Source organism: Ursus arctos, unplaced genomic scaffold, assembly GCF_023065955.2.
Source record: "Ursus arctos isolate Adak ecotype North America unplaced genomic scaffold, UrsArc2.0 scaffold_5, whole genome shotgun sequence".
In the NCBI taxonomy this organism is placed as follows: Eukaryota; Metazoa; Chordata; class Mammalia; order Carnivora; family Ursidae; genus Ursus; species Ursus arctos.
Genome location: NW_026623067.1, coordinates 10,651,837 through 10,678,784, shown reverse-complemented (window position 1 = coordinate 10,678,784; position 26,948 = coordinate 10,651,837). Strand labels below are relative to the sequence as shown.

The following is a 26,948-nucleotide window of genomic DNA, read 5'->3' as shown; positions in this document are numbered from 1 at the left end:
AAATGGCCAGCAGACAGAAGATAAAATGCTTCACATCTCTTGCCATCAGGGAAATACAAATCAAAACCACAATGAGCTACTACCTTGCACCTGGTTAAAATTAACAAGACAGGGAACAACAAGTGTTGGTGAGGATGTGGAGGAACGGGCATGCTCTTATACTGTTGGTGGTACAGGCTAGTACAGCCACTTTGGAAAGCATTATGGAGATTCCTCTGGACGTTAAAAATAGAGTTTGGAAAGCATTTGGAGATTCCTCTGGCATTTCCACTTTGGAAAGCATTATGGAGATTCCTCTGGATGTTAAAAATAGAGTTACCTTAGACCCAGCAATTGCACTGCTAGGAATTTACCCCAAGGATACAGATGTAGTGAAAAGAAGGGGCACCTGCACCCCAGTGTTCATAATAGCAATGTCCACAATAGCCAAACTTTGGAAGGAACCGAGATGTTCTCCAATGTATGAATGGATAAGGAACATCTGGTTCATATATAAAATGGAATATTACTCAGCCATCAGAAAGGTTGAACATCTACCATTTACATCAACATGGATGGAGCTGGAGGGGATTATTCTAAGTGAAGTAAGTCAATCAGAGCAAGACAATTATCATATGGTTTCACAAATATGTGAAACATAAGGAATATTGCAGAGGATTATAGGGGTAAGGTGGGGGAAATTGAATGAGAAGAAATCAGAGAGGGAGAGAAACCATATGAGACCCTTGACTCCAGGAAATAAACTGAGAGTTGCCAAAAAAGGAGGTGGGTGGTGGGATGGGGTAGCTGCATGATTGGCATTATAGAGTGATATGATGAGCACTGGGTGATATACTTAAGTAATGAATCTTTGAACATTATTAAAAAAACTAATGATGTTCTATACCTTGGCTAATTGAATTTAAATTTGAAAAAAGAAATGGAAAGTTTTAGATCGAAAGATAAACAAGTCCTGAGAAAACACTTGTAGCTCAATGTACTATTTTCCCATGGCATTGAGTTTTATAGTCTTGTGGGATCCATAAAGTTGTAGTCCACCTGTTCTCACAGTCTGTCCTTTGGAGGAGGAGCTTGCTGTGATGCTTCTCAGGTGTCTTTACCTGGGGTGGTTGCCCAACCCCTTGTCAGGGGGATGGGCTTTGTGGAAACTAGTCCACTGTGTGGCTTTTGTTCCCTGGAGACTTTCTTTGCCTCTTCAGAGGATTAGAGCAAAAGCAGCCACACCCGGATCTCTGGCCCGGAACTGAGAGATTACTGTCCCTCCTCTTCAATAAACCCTCTGGGACAAACCATTTTCACTTTTGTGTGTGCCAAACTTTTTGGACTTTTTGGTGCACGCCCACTGCAATTCTCCCTGGGAGGGGTCCCAGAGACCCATAAGCATCACTGCCCTTTGTGCCCTTACCAACGTGAGCGGTTGTGGGCTCATGCATGCTCCCAGGTCATGGCTGGGTGCCACCCTACTGTCCTTTCCGGGATTGCTGCCGCCCTGAGAATTGTTGTGTGGTCATGGGCACTGTCATTTTACTATCCTAGGGGATGGTAAATGACCTGCATGTTCCATTCCTTTTCAGGCTGCTCAGGCAAAGAGTGGTCTCTATACTTGTCTGGTTCTCAGTTTATGTCGACCTGAGCTGAGAGTCCCTCCTGGGCTTGCTGATCATAACCAGTTTCTTCACTTCACTGCTTGGACACTCTATCAGTTCAGGCACCCCCGTTCTTTCTGTGTCTCCTGGGATCCTGAGACCACAATGACCCACCCAGAATTCTTCCCTTTTCATCCCCTGATCCCCTTTCAGAAAGGGATGTTTCTCGCTGGAGCAGTTTTCTAAGGGTTCTGATTTTGTGCTCTGGTGTTATATCACTTTCCAGGAGCCAGCTTATGGAGGCTCCCTCCTGCTTCTGTTTATCTTCAGGTATCTCCCCACAGATTCATGACTCTGTACATCCTACCTTGCAAAAAGCAGTTGATTTTCTACTTGTAGAGTTCCAGATGTATTTTCTTACATCTCAGGCTGAATTCATGGGAGTTCAGAAAGGTTTGATAGATATCCAGCTAAATTCAAGGGACTGGATGAAAGAGGTCCCCTACTCTGCCGCCGTCTTATTTTCCTCCCCTGAGTGTTTTTTTTTGTTTTGTTTTGTTTTGTTTTAATGAAGAATCAATGCTGCATTTTGTCAAATGCTTTTTCTGTATCTATTGAGAGGATCATATGGTAGTTATCCTTTCTCTTACTACTGACATGTATCACGTTGATTGATTTGTGAATATTGGACTACTCTTGCAGCCCAGGAATAAATCCCACTTGATTGTGGTGAATAATTCTTTTAATGTACTTTTGAATTGATTTGTTAGTATTTTTTTGAGAATTCTTTGCATCTGTGTTTTTCAGGGATATTGGCCTGTAGTTTTCCTCTCAGTGGAGTCTTTGTCTGGTTTTGGAATCAAGGTAATGCTGGCTTCATAGAATGAGTTTGGAAGTTATCCTTCCATTTCTATTTTTTGGAACAGTTTGAGAAGAATAGGTATTAATTCTTCTTTAAATGTTCAGTTGAATTCCCTTGGGAAGCCATCTGGCCTTGGACTTTTGTTTGTTGGGAGATTTTTGATTCCTGTTGCAATTTCATTGCTGATTATGGTGTGTTCACATTTTCTATTTTTTCCTGTTTTGGTAGTTTATATTTTCTTGTAATTTTTCCATTTCTTTCACATTTCCCCATTTGTTGGCATGTAATTTTTCATAGCATTCTCTTATAATTGTTTGTATTTCTGTGATGTTGGTTGTAATCTCTCTCATTCTTGATTTTGTGTCCTTTTTATTTTCTTTTTGGTAAGTCTGGCTAGGGGTTTATTAATTTTATTAATTCTTTCAAATATACAGCTCCTAGTTCATTGATCTGTTCTACTCTTTGTTTGTTTTTTTGTTTTTTGTTTCCATGTCATTTATTTCTGATCTAATCTTTATTGTTTCCCTTCTTCTGCTGGCTTTAGGATTCATTTGCTGTTCTTTTTCTAGCTCCTTTAGGTATAAGCTTAGCTTATGCATTTGAGATTTTTCTTGTTTCTTGAGGTAGGCCGATATATAGGCCTATATACTTCCCTCTTATGACTGCTTCTCTGAATCCCAAAGGTTTTGGACTGTCATGTATTCATTTTCATTTGTTGCCATGTATTTTTAAAAAAATTCTTCTTTAATTTTCTGTTTGACTCATTCATTCTTTAGTAGGATGTACTTTAACCTCCATATATTTGTGGTCTTCCCAAATTTTTTCTTGTGGTTGACTTCAAGTTTCATAAAGTTGTGGTCTGAAAAAAATGCGTGTTATGATCTCAGTCTTTTTTTATTTATTGAGGCCTGATTTATGACCCAGTATGTGATCTATTCTAGAGGATATTCCATGTGCACTTGAATAGGATGTGTATTCTGCTGCTTTAGGATGAAATGTTTTGAATATATGTCTTAAGTCCATCTGGTGCAGAGTGTCATTCAAAGCCTTTGTTTCCTTGTTGATTTTCTGCTTAGATGATTGTGGGGTGTTAACATCGCCTACCATTCTTTTATTATTATCCATGAGTTTCTTTATGTTTTTTTTTAACTGATTTATATATTTGGGTGCTCCCAAGTTGGGGCCATAAATATGTACAATTGTAGATCTTATTGATGGATAGACCCTTAATTATGATATGATGCCCTTCTTCATTTCTTGTTGAAGTCTGGTTTAAAATATGACTTGTCTGATATAAGTATGGCTACTCTGGCTTTTTTGGTGTCCATTAGCATGACTGATCGTTCTCCATCCCCTCACTTTCAATCTGCAGGTGTCTTTAGGTCTAAAATGGGTCTCTTGTAGGCATCATATAGATGGGTATTGTTTTTTTTTTAATCCATTCTGATACCCCTTTGATTGGAGCATCTAGTCTTTTTTTTTCAGAGTGATTATTGATAGATATGAATTTAGAGCCATTGTATTGCCTGTAAAGTCATCGTTTCTGGAGATTTTCTCTGTTTCTCTCTAGTCTTTGTCACTATTGTTCCCCCCCCCCCAAAAAGAGTCTGTTTTCATATTTGTTGCAGGGCTGGTTTGTAGTCACGAACTCCTCAGGTTTTGTTTGTCTGGGAAACTCTTTATCTCTTATATTCTGAATGACAGCCTTGCTGGATAAAGTATTCTTTTTTTTTAATAATAATTTTTTATTATGTTATGTTAGTCACCATACAGTATTGGATAAAGTATTCTTGACCAGTGATTTTTCCCATTCAGCATGTTAACTATATCATGCCACTCCTTTCTGGTCTGCCAAGCTGCCGTGGAGAAGTCTACTGCTAACTTATTTGTCTTTTCTCATAAGTTAGGGACTTTTTTGTCTTGCTGCCTGTAGGATTTTTTCGTTATCTCTACATTTTCCAAATTAAACTATGATATGTCTTGGTGTTGGCCTGTTTTTGTTAATTTTGATGGGAGTTCTCTGTGCCTCTGGGATCTGGATGTCTGTTCCCTTCCACAGGGTGATGGGTATTAAGGAGGGCACATGTTATGATGAGCACTGGGTGTTACATGCAATCAATGAATCATTGAACACTACATCAAAACTAATGATGGCTAATTGAACATAAAAAAAATGTTTTCAGCTATGATTTGTTCAGATTAACCTTCTGCTCCTTTCCCCCTCTTTTCTTCTCTTGGGAATCCCATGACACAAATATTATTATGCTTTATGGAGTCACTCAGTTCTCTAACTCTAGATTCATGATCGAACATTTTTCTTTCCCTCTATGTTTCAGCTTCATTGTTTTCCATACTTTTATTTTCTATATCACTTATCTGTTCCTCTATTTCTTCCATCCTGTGGTCATTACGTGAAGTTGGTTTTGCATCTCGGTTATAGCATTTTTTAAAAAAATGTCAGCCTGACTAGTTTTTAGTCCATACTGCAGTCCCTCTGCAGTAAGAGACTTCCTGGTGTCTTTTATGCTTTTCTCAAGCCCAACTAGTATCCTTATGATTTTTGTTTTAAAATTTGGATCAGGCATATTACTTATTTCTGCTCTGATTATATCCCTGGCTGTGACCTTTTCTTGTTCCTTCTTTTGGGATGAATTCTTCCACCTAGGCATTTTGTCTAAGTGTGTCTTAGGAAAGCCTGTTATGTTTCCTGTTCTTTAGGCTTTATGAAGAGCAGATCATACCAGCAATTGCACTACTAAGTATTTACCCAAAGAATACAAAATTCCTGATTTGAAGGGACACATGAACCTGATGTTTCTGGTAACATTATCAGTAATAGACAAATTATGGAAAGAGTCCAAATGTCCATCTACTGATGAATGGATAAAGAATAGGTGGTATATATATATGTATATATATATATATATACATATATATATATATATATATACATATATATATATGAAATATTACTCAGGAATATATTGGAATATTACTCAGCCATCAAAGAGAATAAAATCTTGCCATTTGCAACAGTGTGGATGGAGCTAGAGTGTATTATGCTAAGTGAAATAAGTCTGTCAGAGAAAGACAAATACCATATGATTTCACTCATATGTGGAATTTAAGAAACAAAATAGATGAACATAGGGGAAGAGGAAAAAAGAGAGAGGGAGGCAAACCACAAAAAAGGCTGTTAATAGAGAACAAACTGAGGGAGGTAAGCTTGGGATGGGCTAAATGGTGGTGGGCATTAAGGAGGGCACTTGTGATGAGCCCTAGGTGTTATATGTAAATGATGAATCAGTAAATTCCACTCCTGAAACCATATTACCCTATATGTTAACAAACTGGTATTTAGATAGAAACTTGAGGGGTGCCTGGGTGACTTAGTCAGTTAAGTGTCTTCCTTCAGCTCAGGTCATGATTTCAGGGTCCTGGGATTGAGCCCCATGACTTATCTTGGGCTCCCTGCTTAGCAGGGAGTCTGCTTCTTCCTCTCCCTCTACCCCCGCCCCGGGCTTGTGCACTCTCTTAAATAAGTAAATAAAATCTTAAAAAATAATAGAACCTTGAAAGAAGAAGAAGAAGAAGAAGAAGAAGAAGAAGAAGAAGAGGAAGAAGAAGGAGAAGGAGAAGAAGAAGAAGGTGATGGAGGAGAGGAATGGCATTTAATGAAGTGTTTCTGGCGTATGCTGTGTGCAATCTGTTGTGTATTGGCTGCTGTTTCCCTCAGGTCAGTCCTCTGCAGAGTGTCTCCTTGCCTGTAATGGGGAGTGCTTGGACCTTGGCCAGTGTGTGGCAAGTTTTAACTAGGTGTGCTCTGGTCTGCTCATTAAAAGAGACCTGACCCAAAGCTGAAGCTTCGCAGCACTGTATGGTCATTAGACTTGGTGTGTGTGGGGTCTTTGTGTTGGTGTTCTTGTGGAGGGACTTCCTTCTCTGGTCCTCAGGCATCCTTGCCCTAGTAAAGAAACATCTCCAGCGTGTAGGTGGTTGGGGCTTGGTGTAGGCAGCTTAGGCTTCCCCTGTGCGTGTGGTATTGCTCACCAAAGTCAGTCCATGGTGACAGGTGAGGGAGGTAAAAGGTATCCGCCCTTTCCCTTGTTCCTGGAAAGCGGAGTTCACACCTGCCACTGTCTGGGAAGCCCTCATGTGTCCCAGTGTTCATCAGATCCTGCCTTCACCCTGTCTGTATCCAGGTCATCTGCTTGCCCCAAACCCCAGTGCACCTGTATTTTGTATCAGGCACACTGGCTGAGTTTCAAAACTCCAAACCTCAGGGACTGGTAGAGGCATGGACACACACTGATTCTTTGGGGAAGGGTACCAACATGCTGGGACTAGTGATGGTTTGTCTCAGAAGGGAAGTTGCACTAACATGCAGGAGCTTGGAGTTTAGAGTACAGCACAGCAAAAAGCTGGTGTCCAGGTTAGCTGCCTTCAGCAGGTCTCTGTCCCTATGCTAAGGAGCTGGGCAGCACAGTGGCACCTGTGGCTGTTTTGTCCCTTGAGAGGTGGTGCCACCTCTCCCAGATGCACTCCAAGGAGGGGGAAACTTGTCTCCCCACGTGTCTCAGGGGATCCTCAGATTGCTCCATCTGCTCTTGGGTCTCTGTTCTCTTTCTCCACCGGAACACCACTGCCCTCGCTGGGTTCCACACCGGCCATGGTGCAGACTTCTGAAACTTTGGTCTTTGACCTCTGGTGGTTGTAAAATCTCATGATAATTAGCCTTTTTTATTTTCCTAGTGGGTTTTGGAAAAGTGTTTTTCTTGTGTGATCCCCTGTGCACTGCTTGCTCTCTTGCTCTCTCTCTCTTCCTCCTCTCTCTGTGACCCTCCCCTCCTCAGCACCCATGATTCTTTTCTCCCCCAAATCACATCTCCACACTTCCTACTTTCCATGATGTGACCTCTTCACTCCCTCTAGTTGTGCAGTTTAGTCTCTCAGTCCCCAGATCGATTTCTTGGGTGTTCAGAATATTTTGATATTTATCTAGCTGTGTTTGAGGGACAAGGCAAGCATAGGATCCCCTGACTACTCTGCCATCTTAACTCCTCCCCCCATGCCTAATCTTAATGATCATATTTGGACTCAGAAAAGACACTTGAACTCTGGGGACTGAAGCCCCAAAGCAGTTAGCTCTGTTGGAATTATACGCTTGAAACTAGACTGAACTTTGCACTTAACATGCCTTTCCTAGGGTAGAAAAGGGGGAAGACATGGGTCAAAGTCACACAGCTCATGAAAACCAGAAAAAGAAACCAGCTCTATATTCTATATACTCTTATTGTCACCAAAATCAATAAAAACTCTTCCCTGTTTCACCCTTTAATAACTCATTTAATATGTCTTAAATGACATAATATTCCTAAATGAAAATTCCATTTGAATGAGTCACAAAGACGTGGGAAGCCTGTTTTATACCCATCAGCCAAACACATAACCTTGGAAGCAACCTGCGGGAAATAGTCTCATGAGTTGTCTGTTTTCAGCTGCCTTCTCTTGTTTTTTCTTCCTTTAGGTCTGACAATCTTTCTTAACACTTCCCCATTCTGGCTGCTGTCTTTAGAACAAACTGAATAAAAGAATGAGGTCTAGACCCTAGCAGTTTCCAAGCATATATCTGGAATTTACTAGGGTTTCCAGATTTTATTTTGAAAAAATAAAAAAGCTAAAACAAAACAAAAAACAAAACAACCCAGCACTATCGTTTGCCATCACCATCAAAGTGATTGGAAACTATTTGTTACCCCTTACTGAGGTAGGCCAGTCTTGCCTGCTGGTGGAGGAGTATTCCACAGGTTGGTGGGATGCAGCAGACAGCTACATCAGAAAGAGCCTGAGTCAACTCACTTTTGTCCTGGGTCTCGCAGAGGAAGCAGGAGGGAAGGAAGGTCCTCAATGATCCTTCTTTGTTTTACACCTCTCCCCCCCAATTCTCCCTAATTTCCACCACTCTGTCTCTTTTTATGAAGCCTCCATTCTTGTGTCAACTCTACCCTCTTCCCATTCCCCAGGGAAACTCAACTCCACGGCACCCCAAGGGACACAAAGCCTCATCATTTGTTTCCTTCTGGGGTCTCCCCAGTACCATCACTTTGGGCTTTGGCCAGCTTCCAATGGAGGCTGTTTTCTGTCCTGGCTTTCTGGTTCTGACAAATGGAAGGATGAGCTGGGAGGTCGGTAAACAGACCAATTCAGACTCCTCAATAGTGGCAACACCTGCAGGTTACCTCACTCATTACTCAGAAAGCAAAAGTGAGTGTTAATATTCTTCCCAAGACAATGTGATTCATTTATATCAAGAAAATGCATCTTCCTGTCAACATGACTTTGACTCTGCTCTGCTCCACATGGACATAACAACCTTGGCATGATATTTAAGGGATACTGGTTAGTCTGGGTCACCTACCACACTCATTGGAAATGATGTAACCAGTGGAAAATCGATTATTTCTAATTATGCAGGAAGTCACCACCTACTTTCCTCTAGGTATATATTACCTACTACTAGATAAGAAAATTGTGACTCATGGAGAAAAATTAACACATAGCTAGTAAATTGCAAAACTAAAACACCTATCTTCTGCCAACAAGCCCAGTGCTCTTTGCACTTCGTCTAAGCTGGTTGTGAGAAGAACCAACATAAAATTTTGAAATGAGTTGAGGGTGTGAATACTGACCTTTTGATTCTTCCATAAACTGGTGTTCCTTTGCTCAGTCCCTTAAGCAAGGCACATTCTTTTTCACCAATGAGCCTTTTTTGCTCATGCTTTTTGCCCTCTTCAGGGAGCTATCTGACCTCCCTTCCTCGTCTGGTCCTTTCTCACCTCTCAAAGAGGTCTCCTTGCCTCAACCCCATTCTTTCCCACCTCAGCTAACATTTTGTTTCCATTTCAACTCTTCAATTTGCAATTATCTTTATTTGTCTGTTTACATGTATTTTAAAAATGCTTCCTTGTTTGTTTGTAGTTATTATCAGCTTAAAAATCTTAAGGAGGGCAAAGTCTCATTAACCTTGTAACCCCACTACCCAGTGTTTAGCATAAAGGCAGCAACACATATTTGTTGAATAAATGAGGACATTTAGATCTCTACTGTCAGAGAAACGATGGGGGGAAAAAGGAATCATTTTCATTGAGTGCTTTTTGTATGTCAGCCACTGTGTGAGTCAGCATCTGTGTGAAATAGCATTGCTCTCCTTTTGTTTTGTTGGAGATGCTGAGAATCTTAAACAGGGTTACAGAGCTAATAACTGGTGTAGCCAGGTGTCAAGCCAGGCCTGTCTGTTGGTTTTTGTTTTCCTCACCAGTCCAGTGGAGGTCCACAATAGTAGATCATGCAAACAAACTGGTTTTATAATGTTGGATGCAACAACTCTTCAAATATGCCTTGTATTTAGAGCCCGGAGTTTTTAGGGAAATGGTCATATTGAAAATTTCCTGAGATGATTATTGATTTAGTGCTAGACATGTTGCCTGCCACAAAGGAAGCCCAAGTAAACTGCCAGTGACTGAGTTAATTGATAATAATAGCCAAATTTTCTTAGGTTAAATTTATGATAGTGTATGCATTGTGCAAAGAGCATCATGGGTTTCCTCTCAATCTTTATGATTTCAGGTGAGGAAACCAGGACTCAGAGAAGAAGTAACTAACTGTTTAAGCTCAATCAATTGGTAGGTGGCAGAGGCGCACTCCGAGGCCAGCCTTCACCTTAGCCCCTGCCCTACATGGCTGTGGGTATTTCCCCAGGTTGTGGTGGCACTGGTGTAAGCTCAAAGTGGCAGCAGTGGGAACCATTGTTTTTGGAGCCCTTACAACATGATAGGTACATACTAAATGTCTGCTCCAGTGATCACTTCTAACCCTCAGAACAACTCTTAGGAAGTTGCATTGCTTTTTCCATTTGGCTTTTTCCATTTTCCAAATTCTCAATATGACCATTTCCCTAAAAATTCCTGGCTTTAAATACAAGGCATCTTTGAAGAATTGTTGCATCCAACATTATAAAACCAGTTTGTTTGCATGAACCCAAGACTCAGAGGATCATTATTTTGCACTGGGCATGGACTGTTGGAAGGTTTATCTCTCAGAGAACTCACATTTTCTCTGAGTGCTGTCTGCAGGTCAGGAATACTGGGAACAGTATTTTTAGTTTGGTTTCACATTTCCAAGCTGGAGGAAGAAGCCAGTCAATGAAAGCTCCCTGAAGTAAACACAGACAGACAGCAGGAGGAACATGGGTGGAAGTTTTCAATTGGAACACTTAGCTGAGTTTTTGGCTTGGACCACTATTGGAGTTTCTGCTCTGGCTGTCCTGCCCCAACCCTGCTCACCTCTGCATATTTATTCCAAAAAGGAGTGGACTCCTCTGAGAGTTCACCTCCAAGCTTTGCTGATGGTTTAGGGAAACTCAGGAGAAGCCCATTTGCCACATGGGTTTCAGGTTCACATCCCAGAAAGGCTGTCCAATATCTGGGTGAGTTTTAGCTTACCCTTGCTGAATGGTCATGGGGACGGCCAACCTTGTTGTCTTATAAGGGGATAATATAGCCACAGTGCCTGAAATGTGCCAAGTATCCTTAGTTTAAGAGCAAAATTTACACAGTGTGTTGAGACCCTGCTTCTCTCTCTCTCTCTTTTTTTAAAGATTTTATTTATTTATTTGACAGAGATAGAGACAGCCAGCGAGAGAGGGAACACAAGCAGGGGGAGTGGGAGAGGAAGAAGCAGGCTCATAGCAGAGGAGCCTGATGTGGGGCTCGATCCCATAACGCCGGGATCACGCCCTGAGCTGAAGGCAGATGCTTAACCGCTGTGCCACCCAGGCGCCCCCCTGCTTCTCTTGATTCCCTGGACTTCTTGGCTAGTCAGAAGGAGGGTTTGCTTTAGGGGGTACTTTTTTTTAATGCCTTATGACTGATCTCAGCCTTCTGGCTCTGATAGTCCCATGCTGACTACAGAAAGGAACAGAGAGGAGGAAAGTGGGTCAATATTCCCAACCCTGTGAGCAGAGACTGGCCCCACATGAGTTGTGTTGGAGGGGAAAGAATGTTGGTCCAGGTGTCTTGAGGCCTAGAGGAGAGGCCTCTCTGGGGCTCAGCCTCCTCATCTGTCAAGGGGCGTTTATGATACCCATCTGCACACTATCCAGACCTCAGGATGGACAAATCCAGGACTGCTGTGAGTGGCTGTGCACAGCCGAGCTCAGGAGCTGCAACCACATCACACATGATCAACCCCCACATCCCACGCCATTGTTGTTACATGACATTAGGGAAAACACAGCGGGATGGGGTGAGGATTCCAGGAAGAAATAAATAACCAGCAACCCTTTCTTCAGGGTCTGATGTTCCCATTTTACAGATGGGGAGCTCAGGCCCAGTAAGCCAGGTTAATAAATAACTTATTTATGAGGGGCAAAAACTGGATTCAGGAAGTCTTTGGTGCAGTTGCCCGGGTAACTGGTGCCTCCTGAGAAGAATTAATGGAGATTAGCCCGATTGTCCTCTCAATTCTCAGTGTGTTACCAGAGTGGCCTCTGGGGATGTTATTGTGTTTTTCAAGTCCTCCATGTTTGGCCGGGGGAAGCCCAGTCTACAGGACCTTCTTCTCACTCACATCCTGTTGGTGGCTCCTGCCACCACTTCTCCCACTCTGTTGTCCCAGGTGGCTGGAGTGAAGACATAACAAAATTCTGTTAGGGAGGGAATTGCCTTTGTTTAGGAAAATGTTGCTGTAGCCAGCCTGAGGGCAGAAGGGGAGAAGAGGAGAAAATGAGAGATGACCAGAGGCTTTGCTTATAAAAATGACCCAAATTTCGCCTTCTCCCTCAGGGCCAATGCAGACCTGACTACTTGAAATTGAATCCTGTTTCCCCCAACATGGTTAGTCCCTCACCTTTGCTCTTCTCTGTCTTTTTGCTAAAGCAATCACCACATTCTAGTCTACCCTGTAATTTGTTTATTTATCACTGTATTTATATTGTCTGTCTCTCACTCTAGACTACACTCCAGGAGAGCAGTCTCTGTCTTTTTGTTCAGATATGTCCCAAATGCCTGGAACAGACCCAATGCATGGTGCAAAAAAAACCCCCCAACAACAACAACAGCAGAAAAACACAAAAAGCAAAAACAAACCAACCAATGTTTGTTGAATGAATGAATGAGATTGGGAAAGGGAGAGAGAGCTGAGCCGCAGACTGGGGCAGAGTGGCAGCACATGGATAAGGGGTATTTTTAAGAGCAGGGAACTCCAACTCCAACTGCAGGCAGGGGGTGTTGGTGTGACGTGCACCCCAACCCCTGTATCCTTGGTCCTCCCCCACCAATTTCGTCTGTGTGGTGTGTGGGGTGTGTGTGTGTACGTGGTTTATGATGTGTGTGATTTGAGTGTGCATGAATGCCAGTGTGTGCATTAGTGTGTGTGAGTGTGTCTGTCTAAGGTGGCAGGGACTGCAGGGAGATGTCAAGTGCTGAGAACTCCAGTTTGCACTCAGTGCCAGAACGCAGGGCTTGGTGTGAGGGTGGTGGGAGGGGCTGACCTTGCTCTCTCCAGGCAGCTGGGCTGGAGTGTTAGAGGTGGCAGCAGCGAGGTCGGGGGCCCCTCACTTTGGTGTGTAGTATAAGCTGCAAGCAGAGGCTTCACCCTTTTACCCTGTAAGGCTGTATTGTGGGTTTACCCTCATCTTTGTGGGACTTAGAGAGGTTAAGACAGTTGCCCCAGAGGGCCTGACCCCTTTTCCTGAGCTGCGTGGACCCCATGTGGCCTGATTCTGAGTTCTGACTCTGCCTGAGCTGTGTGACCTTGGTCACGTCTCTTACATTTCTCTTCTGTGCCTTGGTTTCTTCATTTGTAAATGGCCGAATCAAGGTGGCTGCCTTATTCAGCTGGTGTAATGTGATGCTTGTGATTTATTAACAGATATTGGAACATATTCAGTGGGCCAACATGAGACAATGTCAGGGACATACCTTGCTCTCTTGCATGTTTTGCCAAAGTCAGGCCTTAACCAGAGTTGCACCCAATTTCTGGAGGCCCAAGAGAGTTGACCAACTAACTGCACAGCTGCCAAAGGGTTAAGCCACCTGTGGCCCTCTGGCCTGGCAGAGCCCAGTCGGGCCCAGAAGCCCCTCCCTGCAGGCAGCTGTACTTTCTGATTGTTCAGTCACCTGCTATATAAGGCCCTTCACACACCTGCTGTAATCCTGTGCTGGGATCCACCTTCTGCAGGGCAGTCCCCAAGCCAGACTCTGAAGGTGAGGGGCTGAAGCCAAGCTGTGTGTTGGGGGGGGGGGGCAGCTGGGGAGTAGCTGAAACCAAGAGAAGGGCATTGAACCTAAAAAAAAAAAAAAGAGGGAAGAGAAGGGCATTGAGGGATGGCTGGGGTCTGGGGCATTCTCATGACTCTTGCACCTTTAACAGTGCTCAGGAGAAGGAAGGCTGGAGAGGAGAGGTGTGTGGGCTGGGGTTTGCTCTCTGTGTGGTGCTGTGTCCTTTTCATAGCTGCTCTGAACTTGCCTGTGTATGAAATGAAAGCAGTTGTGGTAGGACTCTCTCAGAAAATATCCAATGATAGATGAGTGGGAAGGACTTTGCAAAGGGGTTTTTCAGATGCTACTTGTCCTCATTTTTTGTATGAGGCCTCCTGCCCCACCTGCCACCTCACCAGTTTCCCTCCTCAGAGGTGGTGAGCAGCGCCCAGGGTCTTACCACCTCTAGGCTCTGACTCTCTGCTGTGTGTCTCTGGCCAGATCCTGATCTCTGTGGGCCTCCTTTATTTCCCTCTGAAAATGAGGCTAATAATCAGGTTTATACCATATGAAAGTGATTTATGTATCTGACATGGCTGCTGTGACCTCATTACCCTCACCTCTTTCCTTCCCTTTCCCTTCTCCACACTCACAAGGCTTGAGAGGCCCCTCCCGGGAGGTCCAACCTCTGAACCTCTCTCTCGCTACTGGGGTTCCAGGAATGGAGGGGTGATCAGGCTTGAGGGCTTGCAGGACGCAACGCATGGGACATCTGCCACGAGTTCTAAACTAGACATAATTTTTCTCCTTGGATTTCTATACGCTGTGGCCCTTAGAGAGCAGATGGGCCCCTCTGCCTCCCCTGACTGAACTAGTTTCTCTTCCTGTTCACCGACCCCTTATAAGTCAACTAAGAGATCATAGTTGCAGTGGTATATGTGGGGTGTGTGTGTGTGTGTGTGTGCGTGGTGTGTGCTTGTGTCGTGTATGTGTGTGTGGTATGGTGAGGTGAGAGGTGGGAGGCTGGCTGCAGTTTCTAGGTGAAGACCAGGTCCCCCTTGGTAAGTAGCAGCTGTCATGGTGCCACTCAGCCTCGGAGCTGGAGGGATGCAGAATGAAGTCCCAGTTTTGGCCTAACAGCCTGGGTGAATTTGGGCAGCATTCCTTATCTCTCCATTGGCAGGTTTCTCACCTGCCGAGTGGGGCAATAAGTCACACCACTCACCGGGACTTTCTGTAGTGAAGGGAATGTTCCAAAGTTGTGCTGGCCAATAAGTAGTCCCTAGCTAGGTGACTGAGAAACAGATTTTTCCCCCTTTAGTTCCTTCAATGAATCTAAATGTAAGTAGCCACATGCCATTTGTGGCCACCGTTTATAGGATAAATGAGCTAACAATCAGGAAGGACTCCGCACAGAACCAGATACTTCCCCTCCTTGCTGCTTTGATACACGGGCAAGTTGAAATTCTGGGAGCTCTGATTCAGGGTCCTAATGAATAAAGGTCACCCGTAGCTATCCGATGATTGGTGGACACAGAAGGATTGGTGACACATCAGTCAGAGGTGTGCTGGGGCCTCAGGTTCCTTCCTGCGGGTTGAGTGTGTCCAGGCCTCGGGCTCTGGGAGTCACATCTGTTGGAGGCAGTGTGGGTCGTGGTTAGGGGTCTGGGCCAACCCCAGTGCTAACACAGCCCAGGAATGTGACCTTGACTTTGAGTGGTTTATTTAATCTCTCTGGGACTTGATTTCCCCTATGAAATGTGGGTGATGCTAATAATAGTACCTGCTTGCTGGGGTGCAGGCATTACATGAATTAATGAACATAAAGTGCTCAAAATAGAGTAATTGCTCAGTAGGTGTGTGCCTATTGGGGTGGTGATAACAGCGACAGAGCCCCTAAGTGAATTATGTGAATGTGGCAAGATATTAGCTAGAGAACTACATTATGCACTGGGAGAGGAGAGCCCAGCTTTCTTCTTGGACCCCAGCCCCAGTGGAACTGGATATCATCTGTCTGTCCATGTTGTACCTGACGTGGCTCTGAGAGATGCCCAGGCTGTGTTTTGTGTCTGTGTGTAGATGCTTTTGCAGTCATCCAGGACTGGGCAAAACCCAGACTGGCACAGGTAAAAGGGCAGCATGGAAACTGCATCACAGCTCTATGCTCGCAGCTGAGAATGCTGATTCCTTCTGTCACAAAGATGGACTGTGTGTTGTGTGGACGTATGACTGCAACCCTAGGGGATGTTATGCCCCAGCAGCCTTGCAAGCCCCCTGACTGCCTTCTTTGTGTCTCTTCAGGCATAACACTCTGCATCACAGTCCTCATCCTCGGGAGACACCAGGTCCTGCACCATGAAAGGCATCCTTGTTGCTGCTATCATCATAGCATTCGTGGCTGCAGCTGTAGGTGAGGGAACCCATCGATACCCTTTGGAAATGAAGACCTCTTTTTGTACCTCATCAAAGTCTTCTGCCTCTTGGATGATCTTGGGTCCTGTCCCATGGCCTCTCATGTCAGGGTATGGTCAGTAGAGAATATGAGCCTCCTCTGTGCACACTGACCTCAGAGGAGCCACTCTGTGCTATGGGTCTTCCCACTGGGAAATGGTGCACAGTGGGGAGAAACTAACGGGGGTGGCTCCATCTCACAGCCTCAAGTTTGGGGAGTTCCAGAGGGAAGGGACGCCATCCCAACTATTCTTTTGCCCTGAGATGGATATGGTGCTTTGTCCAGAGTACAGTCTGTAAGTGTCTCCTGAATGTTGACAGTGCTGTACATCTTGTCTCCCCAGAATCCCTAAGTTGTGTGCAGTGTAATTCATTGACAAACACCTGTAACAACGAGAACATCACTGAGTGTCCCTCAGATGCCAATAGCAGCTGTACCAGTTTCATGACCAACACTTCTTTAGGTGAGCCTGGGATGCTGTAACCTCCGTTTCTGGAATTTGCATGGGACAGGAGCTGGAGAGGGTGGCCAGGGAGGAAAGGAAGGCTGAGGAAGGGCCAGGCTGTTCAAGGAGAGAGACGGGGTCATGAAGATGCCTTCTGGAAGAAGCAACACGCAGGGGTCAGATGAGAACACAGGGGCAAGCAGACAAGCCCTTGTGGAATTGCTGCCCTTGAGTGAAACCTCATTCTAGACCTATGTTGGTGGATGTGAGAAACAGGGGCAGCTCTTAGTTAAGTTGCAAAGCAGGCAGTTTGCTCTGGGTACCTGCATTCTTGCATTTTTCTGGCCCCCTTTCCTCCCCCCAGTGCTCCTTCCTGTTCTAGACTCAACACACTTTCACCCAGGGTGATTTACTGGCATGATTGTTACCTCTCTCCCAGAGTACTTAGATTTCTTTTTAACTTTTTATTTTTTTATTTTTATTTATTTATTTTAAAGATTTTATTTATTTATTTGACAGAGAGAGAGAGAGCCAGCGAGAGAGGGAACACAAGCAGGGGGAGTGGGAGAGGAAGAAGCAGACTCCTAGCGGAGGAGCCTGATGTGGGGCTCATCCCAGAATGCTGGGATCATGCCCTGAGCCGAAGGCAGACGCTTAAGGACTGCGCCACCCAGGCGCCCCCTTTTTAACTTTTTATTGTGGACATTTTCAAATATGTACAAAAGCAGGAAGAAGAGTATAATGAATTGCCATGTAACCACCATACTGTGTCAACAATTATCAACATTTTCCTTTTTTTTTTTTGCAATGGTATTTTCTTTTATTTTTTTTTCAAGATTTTATTTATTTATTTGAAAGAGAGAGAGAGAGTGAGCACAACAGAGGGGAGGGATGGAGGGAGACGGAGAGAGACAATCAGACTTCCTGCTGAGCTACGAGCCCCACAGAGGGCGATCCCAGGATTCAGAGATCACTACCTGAGCTGAAGTCAGACAGATGCTCAACCAGCTGAACCACCCAGGCGCCCCTGCAGTGGTATTTTAAAGCAAACATAATATAATCAAAAAAATAAATAAATAAATAAAAAATAAGACAAAAGCAGTGAAGGGAGATTCAAATTAAAATTTAAATATTTTTGATGATTTTGTGTTTTCTTATGTTATTTCATAAACTTCTATAGCATAATTTTATACTCCTACACTTTATTCAGTCATTTTCTTAATATTGGACATTTCGTTGTATTCTTTGATCCTAAAATAAACATCTTTGAAGGTCAAAAAAAAATAAAGCAAACTTAGATATCATGTAATTTCCTCTAAAAATACTTCACTATTTATCTCCGATAAGGAGTTTTTTTTTTCTTTTTACACTACTACCATATCACTATATACCTAAGAAAATTAACTGTAATTCTTTAATTTCTTCTATTAGAGGCCATCTTAGAAATGTCCCAATTAAGGCATATTCGGTACAAAAAAAATGTCCCAATTGTTTTAGAGATGTTATAGTTGATGTGCAAACAAAATCCCCACACAGCATTTTTCTGTTAAGTCCATAACGTCTAATTTGTTTTATAACAGCTACCATCACTTTTTGTTTTGTTTTGTTTTGTTTTGTTTTGTTTTGTTTTCGTTTTTGTTTTCAGTACCATTGATTTGTTGAAGAAACTGGAACATTTGTCCTGTAGTTGTCCCATATTCTGGCTTGGGTTGATTGCTTCCTTGTGGTGTCACTTCTTTGTTCCCCTATTCCTGATATTTTCCTGTAAATTGGACCCATGCTGCTCAGTAGAACCGTCTTCAATAATGGGAATGTTTAAGGAGGGCACATATTGCATGGTGCACTGGGTGTTATATGCAAATAATGAATCATGGAACTTTACATCAAAAACTAGGGATGTACTCTATGGTGACTAACATAACATAATAAAAATTATTATAAAAACATAATGGATATGTTTATATCAATGCTGCCCTATACAGTAGCCACTTGGAATACGGTTATATGACCAAAGAGCTGAATTTTAAATAGTCACATCTAGCTGCTTGCTACCATATCTGGTCTAGAAGCTTGACTGTATACAGGTTTAACATCATATTGTGCGTAGGACCATCATGTCTGCTTGGCTGTTTTTAGAGATGCTAAGACTGATCCGGGGGCTTTGGAGTGTCAGCTTAAACCACCATTTCCAAGCTCCCCATCAGTCTTTGACCTGAAGTTTAGCCTCCATCTCTGTTCATTTTCTGCTAAAAAAAGGAACTACTTCATAGGGAAGGATTTTTCTGTTTGCCAGGAAATCCTCTCCAGCGTCTCTGAAATCACATTGAACTGACAGTGTGTTTCTGCTATTGCCTGAAGCAGTCACTATTCAGGGTCTCTGCCCTTTCTGAAGCCTCATACCCAGGGCTGACAGTCTGTTTTTCTCTTTGTGTAGGGGCAGCCAACATATACCAGGATAAAGCCTGCTCTGCGGAGAACTGCAGAGAAGGGAGAGACACGGTTGAAGCCTTCACTGTCCATGTTTCCGATAACGAACGCTTCCTTTTTATAAGTCAGTGCTGCCAAGGAAAGGAGTGCAATGACACCACTGATGCTCTGGGTGGGTGCTGGCAATGTGCCATCCTTCTTCTGTCCTCCCAGCCCTCTCTCTTCCTTTGCCACCTGTGGTCCTCACCTTCTGGTGGACATCTCAAGTCCAAGCACTTCATTGCTTATCTGGGTGACATCAACAGCTGACTTACAACAACTACTTGAAAAACGAATAGGAAAGTCATCACTACTTTCCTGCTTTCCTCTTTTTTCAGTACAGACAGAAATCATAGCACTCCAAGTTGTATGGAATTAGATGCTTGTTAGTATTTCTCAAACTTTGTGGTCTCAGGCCCTCTTTTAAGACTCCAAATCTTCAAAACTATTGAGGACTCCAGAGAAATTTGATTTATGGGAATCATACTATCAATATTTACAGTATTACAAATTTTAAAAATTCAAAGAATTTCCAAAAAAATTTAAAAATCTTTATTTAGTTCACCAAGAAATAATAAACCCATTACATCTTAATATTAATAACATTTTTATATAGAAATAACTATCTTCCAAAACAAAAAAGAATTTAGTGAGAAGAGTGGCATTTGTTACATATTTTCTCAAAGCTCTTTAGTTTCTGGCTTAATAGAAGACAACTGGGTTTTCAGATTTGCTTGTACATTTAGTCTGTTGTAATCTCATGCCATATAGCCTCTCAAAAACTACGTTGTACATTCTTGAAAGAAGAAGAGTAAAAGAGGCAAGGAACAACTTAGTATTATCATCAAAATTGTTTTGACCTTGTAAACTCCCCAAAAAGGTTCTTGGGTATACCCAGGAGTTCCTGGACCACAATTTGAGAACCGTTGGTCTATACCAAAGCTCTCTTTTTGAAGAAAAGAAAACATGAGCCAAAAAGGCAAAGTTAATTTGCCATAGCTCTAGAGTACAGGTCATTAATAGCAGAGCTGGGTCTCACTATAATTTTGTATTAAATGCTAAATAATGGCATATGTTCATTTATTCACAGAAAGATTTAGTAATAGCTACACACCTATTGGCTGATGTTCAGAATAGCTGGCTAATGTTGAAATTGGTTGGTTTTAGATCAAAATATTACCTTTCCCTTCTCAGCCCAACACACCCACTGACCATAGTTCTTAAAGACTGGATGGTTTGTAAGGGGAGGTCTGTGAGGTTGTGTGCTGTAACAATTTTGGTGGGATATGAGGTTAGGATGACTGGTGTCTTCATGCAATTGTCCCATTCTCAAGATCTCTCCGGTTGGCATCTTTGCTTGCTCGTCCCCTTCAGTATAAGGCAGTACCATGTTTTATGTTATATCACTGTTCTAACTTAATGATTCTTATTCTACCAGCTCCTCCCATGGAAGATGTGTCCAGCGACATAGAGTGTTTTGCATGTTATGGATCTAATGAAAGTTCCTGTAATGTGCAAATCAGGAAATGTTATAAAGAAGAACGGTGTGTCAATCTAGTTGCAGAATTTAAGAATGGTATGTCTTGGGGTTTCAATTCCCTGTTATGGGACTTGAGTTGAAAACATATTAAGCCTTGGGTAATAAGTTCTGTGTTAACAAAAGAAGGGTGGGGGAGGTTAGTAGGATAAAAGGATAAAGTCAAAATGTCTTTAAGATAATGAGACTGTTCATGTAGCCTTGGGCTGGTTGCTATTTCTGCCTCCTTAGTGGAGGACCATTTCCTCCTGGGCTGTCCATCTCTTGAACCCTTGTTCTCCTGTGTCTTATAATCAAGCCAGGCTCATTTAAGTGCATCATGTCATTCCTGACATTTACTTTTTCACTAGGTTGCATTGTTCTGTGGGTGTGTGTGGGTTTGACTTTTATTTCCTTTTATCCCTACATTTTTTTTCTCTACCTGTTCCTGAGAGGTGTTGGCTTATGACAACTTTGGTCACCTGACTGAAAGAGTCAGATTGGGCTTTAATATTCAACCAGTTGTTCTTTTCTACAGAAGTAATTTGATATTAACCATTATGAAATACAAATTAACCAGTATAAAATACAGAACTAATACACACATTATCCTTTAAACATTCAGGCAGATGTTATGCCTGAATATTTAAAGAATGATGTATTTATTAGTTAGGGTAAGTTCATTACTGTTAAAGAGCACCGTCTAAATGCTCTGACCCAGGTCCCAGGGCCTGTGTTCCTTCCATCTGGAGTCTCTGGTCCCCGCCCATCCAGGACTTGGCAGCTCCCTGCTGTATTACTTGTCTCTCACCAGGTGTGGGAAGACAAGGAGTGGAGGAAGGCAGGAAGGTTTTTACAGGCAAAGCCTGGAGAGTGTGCATCATTCTCTCTCACATTCTGTTGCCTGGGACCAAAACTTCATTGGAGGGTGGACATGCTGTCTAATGGTGTTTAGTGGTGGTCCAGCAGGAAAGGAGGAGACTTGAAGCTAAAATGAAAAGCTAGCCAGTCTCTGCCACAATATGGCTCAGAATAATAACAGCTTAAGAACACGAACACCCAGGTACAATTTGATTTCAACTTTTATTAATGGAAATTGTAGTCCTGGAAATCCATGCTTAACTATAATTGCAGGTTTTTCAGTGGGCCTAAACATCTCAAGTATCTTGAACCTCTTTTTGCTTTTTTTAAAAAATAAACATTATTTTTTAGAATAGTTTTAAGTTCACAGCAAAATCGAGAGGAAGGTAGAGAGATTTCCCACATACCCCATCCCCACTCATACATACCTCCCCCACTGTCAACATTCCCCAGCAAAATGGTAGCTACATGAATCCATGAACCTACCTTGATGCATCATTATCATCCAGAGTCCAAGGTTTACATTAGGGTTACCATTTATGTTGCATATTCTATGGGTTTTGACACTTGCATAGTGAGCATAATCTACCATTATAGTATCACACAGAGTAACTTCACTGTCCTAAAAATCCTCTGTGCTCTATTAATCTCTAACCCCTGGCAACCTCTGATCCAAAAATCAGTACTCTCTCCATAATTTTGCTTTTATCAGAATATCATATATTTGGAATCATATAGTATGTAGTCTTTTCACATAGACTTATTGCACTTAGTAATTTGCATTTAAAGATTTTTTAAAAAAAATTAAAAATCCCTAGGATGTCTACACAGCTCTGATGTTTAACTCTTAAGCTGCATCTGAGGATAACAATAACATCAGAAAGACTTTCTCTTTCTGCTCACTTTGTTCCCAGGTGTCTTCTGATGCCAAGGATGGAATTTTTTAAAAATCCATAATGTTTGACTTAATCTGAAAGCCAGACAGATCAAAGCCATCATACATGTAGGGTTTTATTTCTTTGTTTATTTTTGCCCAAGGTCACTTTTTTTTTCTCAATAGTGTAGACATGTGCCAAGCAACACATTTTTCTAGCTCACTGTAATTCAATCTCCAGCACTACTATTTGCTATAAAAAAGGAATTGATTGTTTTCTTCAAAGGGATTTGGAAAAAAACAATCAATTCCTTTTTTATAGCAAATAGTAGTGCTGGAGATTTGGAGATTTCTCTTTCTTTCTCAGAATAAGTTTGTAGCCCTTCTGATAAGTAGCCAGTCCCCTCCTCCAGTTCCTTCCTCCCCTGTGAACTGCCTGTCCTCCAGGCCTGTTTAAGTTGTAGCCAACAGAGTAATACCGGCACATAGTAGGAACTCGATAAAGGTAGCTGCAGTCACAACGACATTTCTGTTTGCAAATTCCCTTGGTCTTTTCCTAGGACCTGCCCATTTAAACAGGGTTAAACACAATATAATTCGGATTTAGAATTAAGATCACCTCCAGCTATTTTTTCCCTTCTCAGAGAAAACTCAGGCAGAGAGAACTCAGGTTCCGAGAAGAGTGGGGACAGAAAGCAGAACCCTGAGGAGGGGAGCCTGGGAGGAGTCCTTCCTGGATTGAGAACACAGGGCCTTAGGGTGTCTGAGCCCATCCCTGGATTTTATCACCTGCCAGCTCCTCACGAAAACATTGGAGACTTGAGTCCCAGGCCCATTTCTGGCCTTCATCTGTGAAGTCAGTCTTGCCTCCACCTTCTGGAGCCTCAATTTCTTTCGGGTTTAGGTGTGGGAGGGTATCTGGGCTCTGACCTTCATGGTTCCTCTGCCATTACTGTTTGGTGTTCTCAATCCTGGGCTCCTTCCTCCAGGCTCCTGTTTTAGGACCAGACCTAAAGCAGGTTGCTGAGAGGACTGCAGAGGAAGGGTGAGGGGGCTGTGAAGTCCTTATTGTCTCCACTGCATTCACAGAGACCAAGAAGCTTGTGCTGAGAGGCTGTTCCAACATCAGTAACTCCACCTGTCAGTTCCTGTCTGCTGAGAACCGGACAGTTGGAGGAGTCATCTTCCGAGAGTTCGAGTGTCTAGACGGTGCTAACTTCTCCTCAACCGCCATTCCCAACTCCTCCCTGACTACCCCTCCTGCCAGCAGCTCCAACACCACCTCAGTGCCCACCTCCACCCCAGACATGGCTTCCAAAGTCTCCTTCACCCCTGTGGCCTTTGTCAGCCTCCTCCTGCTGGGGCTGCTGCTCTGAGATCCATCCTGCCCTCAACTGTTTCACCATTTCCCTATTTAACTGCTCAGTAAATAGCAGCCTCAGCCCTGCAGGCAAAACCCTGTGACAGCTGCAGTTTTCCCCATTATTGAAGCACTGTCCACTGCTGGCCAAGTTTGTCCTCATAGGTTCCTTTGAGCTGCTATCCAGCATCACCTCCCAGTTCCTTGCATTTGAAATCTGTGCACGTTAGTGTGTGGCCTCCCAGGACCTCCCTAATCCCTGCCCAGTTTGCTTCTGAAAAACAGACCCTTTCACCTTGTTGTCATTGTCTGCCTGCAGTGCTGCACTTCTGGGGACTGACCTGTCACCGCCCCCACCCACACACTGAGGGGGTGCCCAGCCATGCCTGTAATGCCCTGTGTTGACCCTAGCACTGATATCTGCCCCTTCAGTGATTGTCCTGGCTCTGGTCACAGGCCCACAGTGAAATAGTTCACAGGACCCAAAGACAGGTGCAGAGAGGTTGCTGAAGGCTGGCAGACTCCCCTGCCTAACTTCCTAGGCAGAGATATAATGCTGATGGTGCTCAGGCTGATGAGATATCTCATAGCCTTGTATAGAAAGGAACAGCTACAAAGCCCCAGTCCCTCTTCTCAGAGAACTTACAGTCAAAGGCAGAGTTTTTGACTCCATATCAGATACCCAGGGAGCAAGAAATCTATTCAATACAACATGCACAGAAGTCCAGGTTTGGTAAATAAGGTGGGCCTTGAACTGGACTTGGAAGAATGGAGTTTTCTGTAATAAAAAATTTTAAAGGTGTAAACCAGTGTGTGTCTTTATGGTCCAGATTTGCTAACAATGCATCAAGAGCAAAGCTGCCAGAAAGGCCACCTCGTAGTAACTCATCACCACATTCATTCTTTTTTTTCCTTTCTTTTTAAATCAATTAATTTACATGCAGTGTATTATTAGTTTCAGAGGTAGAGTTTAGTGATTCATCAGTTGCATATAACACCCAGTGCTCATTACATCAAGTGCCTTCCTTAGTGCCCATCACCCAGTTACCAAACCAAATCCCCCCACCCACCTCCCTTCCAACAACCCTCAGTTTGTTTCCTATAGTTAAGAGTTCTTATGGCTTGTTTCCTTCTCTGATTTTGTCTCATTTTATTCTTATTTATGTATTTATTTTAAAATGCTTTTTATATCAAGATAATTTTAGACTTACCAAAAAGTTGCAAAAATAACACAGAGAATTCTAGAACTCCCTCATCTACCTTCCTTTCACGTTTACTATAATTACTGAAACCAGGAAATTAGCATTAACACAATATCATTAATTAATAGATCTTCACATTTCACCAATTTTACTAATGTCTTTTTTCTGGTCCAGGATCCAATTCTTTGCATTTAAGTGCTATGTTTCCTCAGGGTTCTACAATCTGTGACAGTTCTGAAGTTTTTCCTTTACTGCCTAGTTATTTTTCAGAATGTCCTTCAATTCGAGCTTGCCTGAAATTTTGTCTTCATAAGATGGAGGTTATGCATTTTTGGCAAGAATCCCACAGAAATAGTGTGTCTTTCTCAGTGGGTCTTATCAGGAGGTACATGATGTTGATGTGTTGTATTGTTGCTGGTGTTAACCTTGTTTGCTTGGTTGAAGTGGCATCTGCCAGGTTTCTTCAGTGTAAAGTTATTATTTTCCCCCTTTGGCATTAATAACAGGCTAAGTTGTGCTGTTATAACAAATAGGTCTTAGTAAAAAAAAAACTTTCTAATACAAGCAAAGGGATTTAATACAATGATAGTTCATTTCTCAGTTACTTAAACCTGTACAGGTGTTCATGACTGAGCAACTGTCCTGGGAAACTATCCTCCAAGAGTGAGAAAGAAGCCAGGCTCCTTTTATTCCGTGGTTCCCCATGCCATGGAACTCCTTGGGCTCTCAGTTAAGTGTTCTGCATCCAGCTGGCTGACAAGTGGAGAGACAGAGAGAGCCTTGAGGGCTACGCAGCATGTTCTAGGGCCAGTCCTGGCAGAGGCATCCATCACTTATGCTCATATCATTGGTTAGAACTGAACTACATGGCCTGGGAGGAAGTAGTTTATCCACAGGCACTTCCAAGACTTTGTCTCAGAGGCAATATGACTCAATGGTCAAGGGCATGGCCTCTAGAGCCAGAGAGTATGGCTTCAAATTTCAGCGCTGGAACGTTGGGCAACAGATGTCACCTTTCTGTGCCTCAATTTCCCACCCGCACTCCAGCGATAGTGTTAATGCCTGTCGCATGGGTTTGTGAGAGCTGCCAACATAGTTCGTCTTGGCAGTGAGTAAATACTAGCCATTAGTAAAAGTTTGAAAGTGCTCCCCTACATGCTTTAGGGAGGGAGAATCATCAGAAATGGTGGTGTGGAAGGCACATACCTGGCCCACTTCTCTCAAACCATGCTGATCTCACTGCTTCCATGTCCTAGGATTCCCTTTCTCATTTCATCCCTCCCCACACACTTTATGGCTGCTGCCACCATGGCCCTGTAGACCATAGAAAGTCTCATCTGCACCCCCACATGGCTGTCTAAACCAGGTGGCCAAGAGCACCACGAGAGCTGATCTGTTCCTAGAACCTCCTGGAATCTCCCATGCTCAGCATTGATGTGAGGAAGCAGTGGTAATTTTGGTGAACTGCAAAAAGTCACACAGGAATGGAAACCAGGATGCTGAGAAATACAATGGCGGCTGGAGGGTGAGCAGGACCAGATCCCAGGAGGTCTTTGCGTGTTGCAAGGACTCTGGCTTTGGACTGAGCAGAGCCATGGCATGAGCATATGAGTAGGAGTGGGGTTAGGTTTTCATTCTGAGGCTCTCCCAGACTGCAGGGTTCAGATGGAAAGATATAGAATGATAGGACAAAGAAGAAGTCTAAACAGAGAAGTAGTGGAGACTTGCCCAGTCGGATACTTTGTTATCCTGCTATAATCGAGAGTAATTTATACCCTAGAAATGCACTTCTATTTGCACTGATGCCTCCTGACTCCTCACCCAGAGTAGGCAAGAGGGCTAAGCACCACTTGTGCTCAATGTCTACCTTACTTCCCCTAGTTGTCCATACTTAATTCCAGACTCTTGTCCCCTGGGCCAGGTCTTGGGCTTCCCACTGAGATAAAGCCATTTGCTGCCAATTTTTCCTTAGTCCAGGTGTAGGCCCCAAGATAAGCCCTTATGTCTGAGAAGCTCCATAGAATTCTACACTCACACTGTACAGCTGGACTAATCACAAATCACTG

At 43.2% G+C, this 26,948-nt stretch overlaps 1 protein-coding gene across 1 annotated transcript; it reads left to right on the top strand.

The window, feature by feature from the left end:
* The first annotated feature begins 13,645 nt into the window (after positions 1-13,645).
* Positions 13,646-24,477, top strand: LYPD8 (LY6/PLAUR domain containing 8). The gene is made up of 6 exons (XM_057307252.1): positions 13,646-13,712; positions 16,008-16,116; positions 16,502-16,621; positions 19,038-19,202; positions 20,508-20,645; positions 23,410-24,477. The coding sequence occupies exons 2-6, from the start codon at positions 16,062-16,064 to the stop codon at positions 23,694-23,696; spliced, it is 765 nt and encodes a 254-aa protein (XP_057163235.1). The 5' UTR covers positions 13,646-13,712; positions 16,008-16,061; the 3' UTR covers positions 23,697-24,477.
* The last annotated feature ends 2,471 nt before the right edge of the window (positions 24,478-26,948 follow it).

Bases quoted from the DNA above. Each gene is read 5' to 3' on its own strand.
- LYPD8 (XM_057307252.1), top strand. From the start codon at position 16,062: ATGAAAGGCATCCTTGTTGCTGCTATCATCATAGCATTCGTGGCTGCA. The intron at 16,117-16,501 runs GTGAGGGAACCC...TTGTCTCCCCAG, and splicing joins ATTCGTGGCTGCAGCTGTAG to AATCCCTAAGTTGTGTGCAG. The intron at 16,622-19,037 runs GTGAGCCTGGGA...CTCTTTGTGTAG, and splicing joins CATGACCAACACTTCTTTAG to GGGCAGCCAACATATACCAG.